The following is a 14994-nucleotide window of genomic DNA, read 5'->3' on the forward strand; positions in this document are numbered from 1 at the left end:
AGTCGCTCGAGAATGTTGGGGTCTTCTAGATGATCGAGTTGCAGGTCTTGTCTTACTTCCATCATGCTCGCATTATGATCGTTTGTAAGTGGCTAGGCGATGACTTTGCTTAAATTTCGTGGATTCACACTCCCTAAAACAGCTCTGGAATCACCCAAATTAGCGACAAACAATTTCTTATTCCATATGATCCCAACCCGACAACAAGAACCAACTGAATAGATGTTAGGTATGTGTTTCAATGCTTCACACGCAAAATAGATGAATCCTTTCTCAGTTTCATCAACCACATTTCTAAGCACTTGTTTGTTAATCTCCTCAATTTCATACCTTCGTCCCTACACATGCCCCTGTTATCTGTTGGATTTCATATACCAAGGTATGGATGAATCATTGTCCATTCATTCATAATAAATTATCAGACTAACTATACACAAAGTGTTCGATGAAATGACAAAACCAAAACATTGCCCTCTTCCACCATATTATACATTCAGTCGAGCAAATTTATTCACAAATATGCAATGATAAGATTCGAGAATTCCTATGGAATCAACAAACTTCAAACAGATATGATTACGATGATGCAATAATGAAGATCATAAATTACGGACGAATATGGAGGAGGAGAACTTATATGATAACGGGGATTAAATTTTCCCTTTTTATTTTGGGTTGTAGGTGTTCTTCCTATGAATGTAAGAGAGAAAAACAGAGAGAAAAGGGTGGAGTGAGGAAGAAGGGAATAAGGGTGGGGTTGTTGAGGAGAGAGAGAGAGGGTGGGGCCCTTTAATATTAAATAATTATATTTATTTATTTATTTATTTTTAATTGAGGCAAAACTTCATAAATGGTCCTTGTGGTTGTGAAATGATAGAAATGTATTCACTTAATGGCTAAATGTTAACGGAGTTAGCGAAAAGGACCATTTGTTAAAAGTTTTGAAACCACAGGGACTATCTGTGAGGTTTTTATAAATTAGGGACTAAACTTCATATTTTCGAAAACCATAGGGACCATTTTTGAAGTTTTGTTTTAAATATTTTCAATGCGATCATGGTGGAGAATTATCATGAATTTCACACTCTATTTGATCAAAATGGCATACAATTTTGTTTTTCATGCCCCTGTACCTCCCAACAAAAGAGAAGGTCCGAACAGATGATTCGTTCCATTAACAATATCACATGTACTCTTCTTTTTCATGCCCACTTCCCACCTACATATTGGGTGGAAGCTTTACACATGGCTTACCATCTTCTCTATCTTACTCCATCTACCTCTATAAAAAAATGACATCCCCTTCACTCGCTTATTCCATAAAAACCCATCTTATGACCATTTACGCTTCTTTGGCTGTCTATGCTACGTTCAACTCCATGTATTTTTTTAGGGTACCCATCTCTCCACCGTGGGTATTGTTTCCTAGACCTCCACATTCACAAATTTATTATTTCCCAACATATTCAATTTGACGAACAATCATTTCCTCTTAAATTTATGACACCAACCACTCCACCCTCCTATACCTTCCTTGACACCGACATCATAGCACCACCCTTCCCTTTTTGTGCTACCCTTCATCCCATCGAAACCCCTCCAAACAGCCCCATCACTTCCGATAATCACCAAAACAGCCCCCTCCCCACCTTCAAAACTCACCAAAACAATCCCTCCACCTCCATAACCCTCCTAAACAATCCTCCATCATCAAATTCTAATTCTCACAACCCTCCTTCATCCCCCTCTCCTCCTCCTGCCCCTTGCACCACTCATCCTATGACCACTAGATCCAAAACTGGCATCACCAAACCGATTTCCAAACTCAACCTCCACACCACAACCTAAGTTCTGCTACCCCTCTTTCATCTTTACGCCCTTGTGACCCAAATTGAACCAATGCCATGAAAATCGAATTTAATGCTCTTATTGCTAACAGAACGTGGGTACTTGTTCCTGGACCACAAGGTGTTAGCATTGTTCGGTCTATGTGGTTATTTAAAAAAAAATATAAACTAGATGGCTCTTTACAATGGTACAAAGCTAGACTTATTGCAAATGGAAAAAGTCAAAGACCGGGGATTGACTATGATGAAGCTTTTAGTTCGGTTGTTAAACCAGCTACTATCCCATTGTATTGTATATTTATTCAATCTCGTTTAATGAAATAAGTTATGGGAAAATACGTGTCAAACATGGCCAACTTGCAATATTGACTTGGCTGGATGCCTTATATGTTGTCTTATATATAAAATGTTGCAAATCTCAACAAAGGCCTTGAAAAGAGCTTACTATAGGAGTTCTCATTTGTATCGGTTCTCTCAAGTATACATAAAGGCAAATCTTTGGACAAAATTAAAAAGGTTTTGAAGGGAGATAATTCTCGGAGCTTTTGAAAGCAATTGTGGGTGATTATCTCAAGGTAATGTCTCAAATCTCTTTCGTTTTGTGTTTCCTAGTTTGGAAGTAACCTTTTGTAAGATTTGTTAATATAATGCTAAATAGTTTTATATAACTATATTTAGCATGGTGATGTTTATGAAGGAGAACGAAAAGTTGGTCTTAAAACTACATTGTTGGGTGCATTTGCCAAATTAGGGTTTTATGGATCAAAATGTTTGTAAGATTCAAGTTAAGAAAGTGCCTTATGTGTGTAGCAACATTTTTATGTAATATAACGCGGATATATGCTAAGGTTTGAGGTTTGAATCCTTATAGAGGCAATGCAATTATCTATGAAAACCGGCGTACATATCAAAATAGTTGTTTTACGATACAATTTTACATGCAAAATAAGAAGCCAAGTATGTTTATGTACGGGGCATTTGGATTGAAGTATTCCCTCGGATTTGGAGGCATTTTGAAATAACATCCATTTTAATACCTTGTACTGTAAAAAATATCTGCAATCCTGAGATTTTATCCAAATCCCTTGGCTATGACGATGGGATTTTAGAAAAGGAAAATGACTTAAAAGCCCAACGAAGTTTTCAAACCATTCAAAAAACCTCAAATATGTTTTGTCTGTTCAAAAAACCCAATGAACTTAACATTTTATCTAAAAAGTCCAACAAAGTTCCAAACCGTTCAAAAAATCTCAATTTTGTTTTGTTTAAGTTCGTTGGGTTTTTTTTAAACAGTCAAAACATGATTGGAATTTTTTAAACGTTTTGGAAACTTCGTTGGTCTAACAAGTCATTTTCCCGATAAGCCATGTCATCTGTTTCTCTTATTTGACTTTTAGGAAAGTGTAACTTAGTTAGGTTTTTTCGAAAAAATATTAAATTCGTTGGATTTTTTTGAACAAAGAAAACATGATTGAGGTTTCTTAAACGGTTTGGAAACTTGGTTGGGCTCATAAGTCATTTTCCCTTTTAGAAATCCTTCCGTAGGACCTGAGATTCTAAAACCCTTTCCGTGATGGATTTCATAGAAAAAGGCTATAACAAGAATACCCTCCTTTTTTATATCGTTCCAGCCACTCTCTTCATCCCACTTCTATACATCACCGCTGCATCTTCCGGCCATCTGCAACCATTGCCACCTGTGGCATGTAAGGATTGTAGCTCTTGTAAGCTTCCAAAAGAGCTTCTTCTTTCTTCTTCTGATCATCATCCTTATCTTCTTTCTTTCCATCCCTCTTCTCTTCTTTCTTTCCATCCCTCTTCTCTTCTTTCTTTCCATCCCTCTTCTCTTCTTTGGCTGGTCCAACAGCCACTAATTCTGTGCGCCAAGATTTTCTAAGGATTGTGACAATCTCAACTGGATCAATTTCCCCGGTCACCGTTAATTTCTTGTCTATGTCTGCAGATACGGACTCGACCCCTACAAATATTTCAAAACAAAGTTTAGTCAAACTTCTGGTACTCAAATGCAAATAGAATGAAAACATAACAAACAGGATATCAACCTGAAGATCTGATAACTTTCTTGAGCACCTTCCTTCTTTCCTTATCATTCGAAAAATCCACTTTCAGAACCACTTTCAGAGACCTTTTCTGCAAATGAAAATAAAGTAATAAAAATTAACATCAATCTCAATGTTAGTCTCTGTACCCTTACCACTATGTGAAAAGATACTTATTGCACATAAGTACCAGGTCACTATAGCCTTAGAGATTATAGGACATTTCACTTCTAACCCCAGTTTTAGCTTTGTTGGTGGAATCGATTTTGGGATTGGAGGTGCATTTTTGTTCCTTGGTTATTGTAGTATTACAACAGAATATGTTCACGTTTTTTATGAAAAAGGGACGTTTGACAGTCTGCCTAACCAGGGAGAAACTCTCAGGTATGGGGTATTTGGATATCAACAATGTTGCATCTACCAATAGTTAAAGATCCACTAGACAAAAATTGTTTTTCTAAAAACCATATGTTAAGCTTTATTTTCATGGAAATAGCTCAAAGTGATGGAAACATCGTTACCAGCTGTTGGATAGAATACAAAAAAAAAAAGGAGATGTTTACTAAGCTTCATCAGATGTCTTTTGTGAACCATTTTGTATTTCAAGGTGAAAGGAGGACCATGCCTTCCCTAGTTAAGCATATTTACATGCTATAACTTTATCCACTATAGCAAATTAATTTCCTGTACAGGGAATGTTTAGGTTCCTTGCTGTTATCATATAAGCTTAATGTCAAATTACCCCCTTGTCACCAGCATGATGTGTAAACCATGAATCCGGTTCCTCCCCATATGAGCTTGAAGTAGACTGCTGAATCTCATTAAGAACAGATGCTTTAGACATGTCCATACTCTCTACATTCTGAATCTTATTTAATTCCTGCAGAAATCACAAGAGCAACAATGGCAAAATTATGTTTTCAAGATACTGCATTCAGAACATTCAAGTTAAAAGGGGGAAACATGTTGTGAAGTGGAAGTTGCTGAGTTCTTTAATTTTCTTTAAAAACCAAATGCATCTGGCTTTCCATGTAAGAAAAATGAAGGGAGAAGTAACACATGAGGAACAGACATCGATCCGGTAAATCGTTTTGTCCAAAGAGTACTTGTAGTTTGAGAAGCAAATCTATTGAAAAGCGAAAGTTGATCGGTTTTCGATGCAGACTTTTTTGTAAAAAGTATTATTGATTGCTTTATCTGTCCTTGGTTATGTATGAGGATAGATCATTTTAAAAGGACATTAGCTTTGTTTAAATGAAAATAGCTCATAAAGCTGTTGGCAACAACATTTAAGGAATTGGATGGAATAACTAGGAAAAGGAAAATGTATAGTCAAACTCCATTAATGTCTTGTGTAGATAATTTAGAAGTTTAAAAGGAAAGCCATATGTCAACGTGAAGTTACATGGTTATTTGGGAAATCATTTCAGAATGAGAATAAATGAGTTGAAGTTTTCTTATGTCATGTTTTTGACGTGAGGAAAAATCCATATATGAGGAAAGAATAAGCTCCTCACTTTTACATGCCAATCATTATGCTGTATCATCATTGCTTTAAGTTTATTTCCAAGAGCTGTGAGCTATTCAACTCTATTGTAATAAACTTGATCTAAATTTGTGAGTTGATGGGTGAGTGGATCTCCAACACAAGGAAAAGTTAACTCTATTCTTTTGTACGATAATACATAATGTTCAATTACCTTTGCTGTTGTATCACTAGATTTTGAAGACGTGGCAGATTTCATCTCTCCAAACATGGTGGAAGAGAACCCCAAATTTTTATCTACAAACATTGATTTCGACATATTTGCGATCTTGTAAACTTCCTCCTATTTATTTTTCATGAACACCAAAGCCAGATTAGCAAGGCCCAACTATTACACTAATTAGTTTATATATATATATATATATATATATATATATATATATATATATATATATATATATATAGAGAGAGAGAGAGAGAGAGAGAGAGAGCTAGGTTCAAATGTTTCTCACATCTACTGTGTGCTACAATGCACCAATAAGAATTTAGTAAAAATTAAATTATTATTTAATTAAATAAAGATAGATATTAAATGATTTCTATAATTATATGTATATTAAATAATATCCATAATTATAATTTTTTTTTTATGGAAACTAATTAAATTCGTCATTAATATCAGCAATAATATTTTTCAGAATGAATTCGCATTTAGTTTTTCATATATGGGTTTGTATTTTGTTTCATTATCCACTCACTCAAAATACAACAATGTTACATAGAACATGGAGAACGAGAGTGTATTCTAGTAGAATGAGAGTCTATTCTAGAAGAATGAGAGTATCTTCTAACAGAATGAGAGTGTATTCTATAGAATACACTCTCTCTCTTCATATTCAATGCAACTTTGTTGTATTTTAAATAAGTGGGTCCATAAACAAAATACGAACTCATACATGAAAATCTAGATACAAATTCAATTTGAAAGAATGTTATTACTGGCTTTAATGACGAATTTAATTAGTTTTCATAAAAAAGAGAAATATAATTATGGATATCATATAATACACATACAATTATAGAAATCATTTAATATCTATCTTTATTTAATTAAATAATTATTTAATTTTTTTAAATTCCTATTGGTGCATTCTAACACACAATAAATATAAAAAACACATGAACCTAGCCCTACATATATATATATATATATATATATATATATATATATATATATATATATATACACACACACACACACACACACACATCAAGTAACAAAAGGTTAAACTAGATAACAATGGTTTGATTAATCTTCACTTATATGAACTCTTGTAATATCTGAAAAAGTAAATAAAAAAGAAATATGACTAGCAAACTTAAAAGTATCTTGTGAATAATGCAATATGAGAAGCATATATATTGTATTTGGATCACAGAACCCCTCAAGTTTTTAACAGTGGAGAGTAGTAGTAGGATTGTTATGGAAAAGCTAAATCACAAAGGTCCTAATCGTCTTATACAACCTGCCTATAAATCATCTTATACAAACTGCATAGGCAGGGTACAAGATGATTATGTGGACACGTCATATTACTCATGTAAAGAGTTTATGCAAACACACATTACAAGAAAATTTACCGATTGGGGTCCATGGATGATGCATCTAACAGTTTTTAACTCTGTAAATGATGGATTCAACTGCTTACGTCGACCTGTCTTTCTCCAGCCTCGTACCTCTGTAACAATGTCTCATGATATGAACTTTCTCAACATGCAGCATAAATCTAACTACAAATGCCCAGAATTAGCTTGACTCGATGGACATACCTGCATGGTCGATGGTATCACCAACTAAAATTCTAAACCAATCATCAGTTAGTCTACCAACCTCCATCAACCCGAAGAAATCATTGCGACAAAGATAGTACGCTCCAGTGCTTAGTTGAAAGCCAGACAAATCTCCTTGAAGAATTTCTTCCCAGTCCATGTTATTTTCAAAGGTTTCCTTGGCTACATTTTCTTCAGCATAAACAAGGCTCACACCACATCCCTGTACCTCCATTCCACTCATCACAATGATAGAGATATTAACTACATCTCCAATGTGCAATGTGCTTCCAATTGGCCAATAGCTTAACCATATACCAACTTTACCAGAATCAGGTTTGCCAAAGACTTTTGGGTTGTACATCAAATCAACACCATTGGTCGTACTGATTTTACAGAACCATGCCCAATCATCCCCAGTTATTGTATATTTGAACGTTACATCAAGTCCTTTAAGTGTCCTATTCTTGGGAGATGAAGGCACATAAAAGTTCAAAGATGATAATTCCGATACATAATTAGGCTTCATGTTAGGATCCTTTATGTCTAGCAGAGACGTGCTCATTATATTGAATTCATACAACATCTGCACCACACAAACACTAGAATTCAGTCACATATATTCAGTTTGTGGGTGGTATATCAATGTGCTTGTGTCTGTTTATGCATGTGCTTATAAAGAGAAACAACGAACCTGGACACACGCACTTCTGTCTTTTGTTAGCTCATCATCACCAACCAGGCACACCTCTTGATTTTGATATTCTTTTATCCACTTCATGTGCCCCAAATCATTTTCTTCAAGTTTGGATACAGGCACCAGTTTGAATAAGCCTTCAACTTCAGACAAACTTATACAGCCTTTGTACCCAAACTCTTGCAATGTGAATTGATGTGATACGAAATTTATTATCTCCAGCGATCTGCAGTAATATACATACAATTCCGCAAGTGTACTCGGGAGACACTTGATGGACTTAAGTCTCGAGCAAAAACTCAAGTCAAGGACCCGAAGATTTTCAAGATGATTGTAATCAGGAAGAAACTCAAATAGACCATGGCCTAGATTTAAGTACTGCAGAGATGGTTGAGCACTGAAACTCAGAGGAAAAGAATCAGTTTGCTCAAGATTGCAACCTTTGAGGAATAACTGGTGTAATGACTGTGGTAAGAAGGATAAGGTAGTCTGTTTTGCAACTCCTCCATCGGAAATAGAGTCTTTTTTCCCTGCTAACAATTTTGTTTCCTCCTTCTTGAACAGCTTTTGACATCCTGTCATGTTTAGTAATGCAAGAGTATTCAAGTTTTTAATGGTTTCACAAACACGAACTAGACTGTGACAATTCCAAAGAATCAATATCTCAAGATGGGGGATCTTGAACATGTTGTGGATTCTGATTAGGTTGTCCGAGTCTTTAAGATTTAGAATCTTCAGGGATGTAAGTTCCTGTTGCAAAATTAACAAAATTAATGTAGCACTCGATGTCTTCATAAAACCATAATAAATTGAGAAGCTAATCAGATAATCCACAAAAAAAGGATTCTGAATTCTCTACCGTGGGTGGTTCAAATACTTTCAATTTGCTACTGCTCATATCTATAGCTACCAAGTTTCCCATGAATAATTCACAAGGTATGTTTTCTAAATGGAAGCCAAACCAGCAGAGCCATCTTAAATCTTCTGAAAAATTCTCGTAGGACCCCGTGAGTTGCACTGAATTTAACTGGAGCAATTTTAGGTTATCCATATTGTTAAGTGCATCTGTCTTGAGTTTTGATGGCTGCAAATTGAGTAAGCTTATATCAATTCCAGAAATAAATTCACCGAAGATTCTATGTGTTGAGTACCAATAAGAATTTCCATGTCCTAGATAGTTTTGCAATGACTGGGGTTATAATTTGTCATGATTAAGAATCGGTAATCGATAACAAACAAATGATAATAAAGTTGCAAAGAAAATAGTGAACACAAGGATTTAACGTGGTCGTATTCATCACCACGGACGAACTGGAGAGAGATTTTTCTTGGACTTGTAGAAATACAGCCGTCATATTACCTTCAATTTCAAGTTTTTCTAAACCAAAAACTGAAAATAAATACACAAAACAAACTTCAGTTTTAAGTTTTTCTATATTACCCTGACTGCAAACTCCTCTTCCTTTAACCTTTCCATGTCAAGTGCCAGACCTTCCACTCTTTCTGAACCCTAAAAGGAAAAACAAGGATAAACTTCAGAATTTCAATGAAGTAGTAAGGTGTGAAAACAAAATAGTCTTAAACATACATATAAAAGCATACTACCTTTCCTCTTCTCAATATCTTATAAGAGTCACGACTACGCCAGACTCTACTACGTTCTGTAAGTACTTCTGATTCTTTAACAACTATGTCTTTCCCCACCTCCTGAAGCAATCGGTGCATCATCAGTTCATTCTTTAGTGAAACAGAAAGAAGACATCTGTCGCATAGGATTTTGATCCCAGAGGTTGCAGAGAAATCGCCTTCCAATATATTTTCTACATAATCCTTGTCTTTGCCAACAAAGAAACAAGCAATATGCAAAAACAACTTTCTGTTACAGTCATGTGGCAAAGAGTTGTAGCTATCAATGAGTACACATTGAATTTTATCATGAAGGTTATTCTCAAACGAGCTCAATGTACTTCCCCAAACTTGGATATTATTATCCACAGATAGAGACGAACCCAACACTTCAAGAGCAAGTGGATTTCCTTCACAATAACGTACCGCCTTTAATGTGAGCTCCTTGAAACCTTCTATGGGAAATTTGGATCTAAAGGCATGACGACAAAAAAGCTCAAGTGATTCATCATAATTTAATAATCTCATTTCGTATTTTCGACACCTAGATCCAGAATTGAACCATTCTTCTATATTTAGGACCGTGGTTGTTATTATGATCTTACTTTTTGCATTAATCTTCCCATTTCCAAGTAAAGCGACTAATTGATCACGATTAGCAATGTCATCGAGAACAATAAATGCTCTCTTTGTGTTTAAGGCCTCCTTAATGTTAGATGTAGCTTCCGAAACACTGGGTATTTGTCTATTCTTGCCCCCTAAAATATCATGAAGAAGTCGTTCCTGTTGCTGAAGCAACTCATCATATACTTTACATCTGCTACCAATCTCTTCAAGATAACTCATGTTCTCAAAAGAATTCCAATTAGAATTGTAAATATACTTGGCTAGCGTTGTCTTGCCACTTCCACCCATGCCGCAAATTGCTAAAATATTAACATTTGGTTCATTTATAAAGGAACTAATATCCTCATATCTGGGGGCCATCCCTGTTAGATTGTCTGGAAGATGAAGTTTTCTGTGATCCAGTTTATTGTAAATGATATCAACAATTTTCTTCAGAAACTCTGTTTCATGCCTGGAACAACACACAAAATTTGAGCAAATTCCTAGGATGACATTTAAAGATTCTTTGATACAACTGAATGAAACTTTCCAAAATGTAACGTTCATACTAGCTAATATATATTTAAATTTGATTACCATTAAAGTTTTCAGGGAAAGATCAAAATTCAATGTAAAAAATGATTGGTGTGTGTTTGCTTTAGGTTCTATAGGATGGCTGCACCTTCTATGGAGGTTCTCTAATGCATGCAGAGGGAAACACATAAATAACACACACACATAAACTATCTATTGTCGAAATCGCTTTCCTTTGAAAGCTTGTTGTGTACAAGCTGTGTGTGTGTTACCTGTTGTGTTCAGTTAAGTTATCTTCCATATAAATATTCAACACATTAATGTTGAATATTTATATGGAAGATAAGTTACCTGTACACAACAGGTAACACACACACACACACAACAAGCTTTCACAGGAAAGAGATTTGGACAATAGATAGTTTTGTGTTTGGATATGGGATTCACGTATACATGCAGGAGGAGAGAAAAATAAAAGCTACAACTATATTCAAAGGTAGGGTGGGGAAAAGGTTACTTTCACTTCTACATCTTTGTCCACACGCTTACACACAAACACTACATACATACATATAACTATATATAAGAGGGGACAACTCACTCCACTACCTGGCTAAACCAAATTGGCCGACACATGGCCTAGATAAAACAAATCCTTAAAAGGTACAAAGCACTAAGATAGTTGCATGTGCTAGACAAGAGGAAGTGGGGTTGTTTATTTTAACAATCCTGTTATCTCCTTGCTAGAGGATTGTTCCTTTAATAAACCCTTTGTTGTTAAATAAAAATGAAAAACATGATAAAGTGTTCAGAATGATGCATAGGATTTCCTTAAATTTAACTATACATGCATCTTTAGATACAAAATTAATCAAAATAAACAAATATTGACAGATTAACCAGAATATACATTTCAAAGCCCTTTATAGTTAATACAGAAAGGCTAAAACCATAAACTGTAGGCCTGCATTTCTGTTTGAGAGGACAATATAGTTGTCTTTTCTTGATTACAAAAACTATAAATTAACATAAGATTGTTGGGGGAAATTTTATCTGGAATGAAAAACTATTGAAAAAAGTTGCTGAGAGCATCCACAACGGTATGGACCTTATGAGGTTCATGGCATGCCATCACACAAACAATACATACACTGTTTTGTTTGATAAAAATATCTTTAATATTCATAAACCTTCTTAAACTTTTCACAGATACACGAATAGTTAACAATGACAAACCTTGTAAATATTGTACAGATACAGGAATAGTGAGAGCATATACTAAATGAAAAGCATGCAGCAAAAACTAGCAGTACTAGCTAACAATAAGAAAGAACAGAGTAAAATGGCGGAACTTAATGGTAAGTGCACAACAAATGAATCTAGTCTCTAACCTACTTCTCTTCTACATTACTCTAATTCTACGTCTCCACACTCTCCTATCTGAGGATAGAGGCGTAGAATGAGACTAATGGAGAAGTAGGTTAGGGACTAGATTCATTTCTTGTGCAGTTACCACTAAGTTCAACCTTTTTACTCTGTTCCTTTCTTATTGTTAGCTTGTAGTGGTAGCTTTTTCTGAATGTTTTCGTCTACTATATGGTCTTACTATTATATATGTACAATATTTTCAGGCTTGTCCTTGCTACCACTGTGTCCAGCTTTATTATTGCGTCCTTTATTATGTTAGTCAAAGTTGACCCAGTAATCAGGAGAATAAGAAGGGCACGTGGGACACTTGCCCAGTAAAAGAAACGTTGCTGATTTTTCTGTTTTCTGTTTTACTTTTAGCCTATTTAAGTTTCATTGTTCTTAGCTATTTTGATGTCACCTTTTCCAGCTCTCAATCATTGAATAAATTAAGCATTAGGCTATATCTACTCCGTCATATTTCCTGTTTTGAGTTGCTTGATTGCCAACAATTGGTATCAGAGCTTTGAGGTTCTCATCATTTGTGTATGCCCAAGATCATCAGATACGACACCATGATAGTTGTCCTTGTCCTCATCAAATCCACCCAAAGACAGCCCATATCCCCTTCAATGTCTGATGCTAACCTCGTCGAATTACAACACATGATTGATTAAGATGGAAGACAATATGGATGCCCATGGGTTATGGGAAGCCATCGAGCCACCAATCGGTGTGGTTGTGGATGAGAAAAGGAGCAAGCAAGCTCGAGCCTTCATCTTTCAATCGATTCCAGAAGAAATGCTTGCACAAGTTGCCAAAAAGAAGACAGCTAAAGAAGCTTGGGACTCTCTAAAGTCTCGGTATGTGGATGCAGAACGAGTCCAAAAAGCAAGATTACGGGTGTTGAAAAGTGAATTTGAAGGACTTCAAATGAAAGACATGGAGACCATAGATGATTAGGGAGGATATCGGCCATGATCTCAAAATTTGGGAGTGCAGGGGCAATATTGGAAGATGAGGAATTGGTGAGAAAGTTGTTTGATACTGTCCCGGAAACATTTATAAATCTTGGGGCATAGATTGAGCCAAGTTCCGACATGGAATCCATGCCATTCAAGGAGGCAATTGGGAACTTAAAGGCTTATGAAGATCGACTTCGACTGCGAAAGGCAAACTCAAGTGTTGATAATGCTTTGTTGCTTGCCAAAACGGAAGGTTCCTCAAGTCATGGAAGTCCAAGCAAGACCGGGGTCGAGGAAGAGGTGCAAGTAGCGACATAGGTGGAAGATGCAGTTCACGTGGTCGAGGGTCGACTCGTGGAAGAGGTGGCAGTTCACGACAAGAAGCAACTAGTTCCAATCGGAAGCCACATGACAAAAGTCACATAAGATGCTTCGAGTGCCAAGAACTTGGCCATTTTGCTTCCAAATACAAAGCACAGAAGCAACAAGATCAGGAGGTGAATTTGGTTGCAAATGAAGATGGACCTGCACTGTTGTTGACTTTGATTGTATGTGGAGAAGAGAATACAAGCATGGTTCTATTGAATGAAGAAAAGGTGTATCCGAATCTGCTAAAAGGAAGAGAGGATGACAACATGTGGTATCTAGGCAATGGGGCTAGCAACCATATGATTGGCTCGAAGGCTCTATTTGCAGAACTAGATGAAAAGGTGACTGGGCAGGTACGATTTGGAGATGGCTCTAAGGTTCCTATCAAAGAGAAAGGTACAATATTGTTCGATTGCAAAACCGGTGATAAATTTGTCATTCCAGATGTGTACTATATCCCATCCTAACATAGCATATTTCCTGTTTTGAGTTGCTGATTGCAACCATATTACCTTTTGTTGCATACTACTATGTATTCTTTATCTTGGGCTAACATCTTCATGTTGAAGAAGATTTTTGACATGTGGACGCCCGAAAAAGTCAATTTTATTCAATTTTAATATTAGTCATTTTGTATACTTTAGTAATGATTAAATCACAAGAAGGGACAAAGAGGCATACGCTTCCGAAACCTCGCCGCTCAAACTAGCAACTTCAGTAAGAGCTGCCTTCCACAGCTTGACATTCTTATCTGTCCACTGTGAAGAAGTTATGACTTTGATGTCAAAGGTTTTATTTTGTTTCCTCACATCAGAAGGATCAACGTGATAAAAAATAGGTAGAACGAAATGACTGGAGTGCCTCCTTTCTTCTAGGATCAACAGAAGCTCGTCAAGGCACCAAGTGGAAGTTGCATAGTTCTTTGACAATACAACTATTGAAGCCTTAGATCCTTTAATTGCACTTACAATCTCCGGCTTCAGTGGTTCGCCTTTCTTGATTTCTTCTTCATCCCTAAAAGTAAGGAATCCTGCCCGCTTTAACGCTTCGTAAAGATGATCTGCAAAAGAGTGACGAACATCTTCACCTCTGAAGCTTAGAAAAACATCAAAGCTGCAAGTATTAGCAGAAGGAGAAGCCATAATACTAGAGGAAGAACTGGAAGCCATTGAAATTGGATCTGCAAGGTTGGGAGATGAAGTCTTGGTCTCCCTATATAATGACAAAAACAAGAAAGTGGGTGTGGTTATAGTCAATGGAAAATTATCAATTACGCAAAATCATACCCCACTGGCCATTTTCACCAATGAAACGCCAAAACTTTTCATTTCCTTTTATCACTATTGCAATTACTTTTCCAATCAATGTACTGACATACTTTCGATGACATCGGACAAATACTTTATAACTTGAGTTATTTACAATATTGTACAATTTCAGTAATTTACCATTATGCCCTAGTATCTCCTTCTCCTTCATCAGTGAACCTTGATGACTATAAAAATTAAAACCCCTGTAAATCAAAAACCCAAATCAAAACTTTTTATTTGATCATCTGAGTTAAGGA

At 35.9% G+C, this 14994-nt stretch overlaps 1 protein-coding gene across 1 annotated transcript; it reads right to left on the bottom strand.

The window, feature by feature from the left end:
• Positions 1-2696: 2696 nt before the first annotated feature.
• On the bottom strand, positions 2697-14648 carry LOC111879799 (disease resistance protein RPV1). Its single transcript, XM_023876230.3, has 11 exons — positions 14109-14648; positions 9526-10624; positions 9362-9430; positions 8780-9004; positions 7918-8670; positions 7224-7809; positions 7035-7132; positions 5608-5736; positions 4650-4787; positions 3911-3998; positions 2697-3825 (listed from the first exon to the last, which is right to left on the bottom strand). The coding sequence occupies exons 1-11, from the start codon at positions 14594-14596 to the stop codon at positions 3506-3508; spliced, it is 3993 nt and encodes a 1330-aa protein (XP_023731998.1). The 5' UTR covers positions 14597-14648; the 3' UTR covers positions 2697-3505.
• Positions 14649-14994: the final 346 nt, after the last annotated feature.

This window comes from Lactuca sativa, chromosome 7 (assembly GCF_002870075.4).
Source record: "Lactuca sativa cultivar Salinas chromosome 7, Lsat_Salinas_v11, whole genome shotgun sequence".
In the NCBI taxonomy this organism is placed as follows: Eukaryota; Viridiplantae; Streptophyta; class Magnoliopsida; order Asterales; family Asteraceae; genus Lactuca; species Lactuca sativa.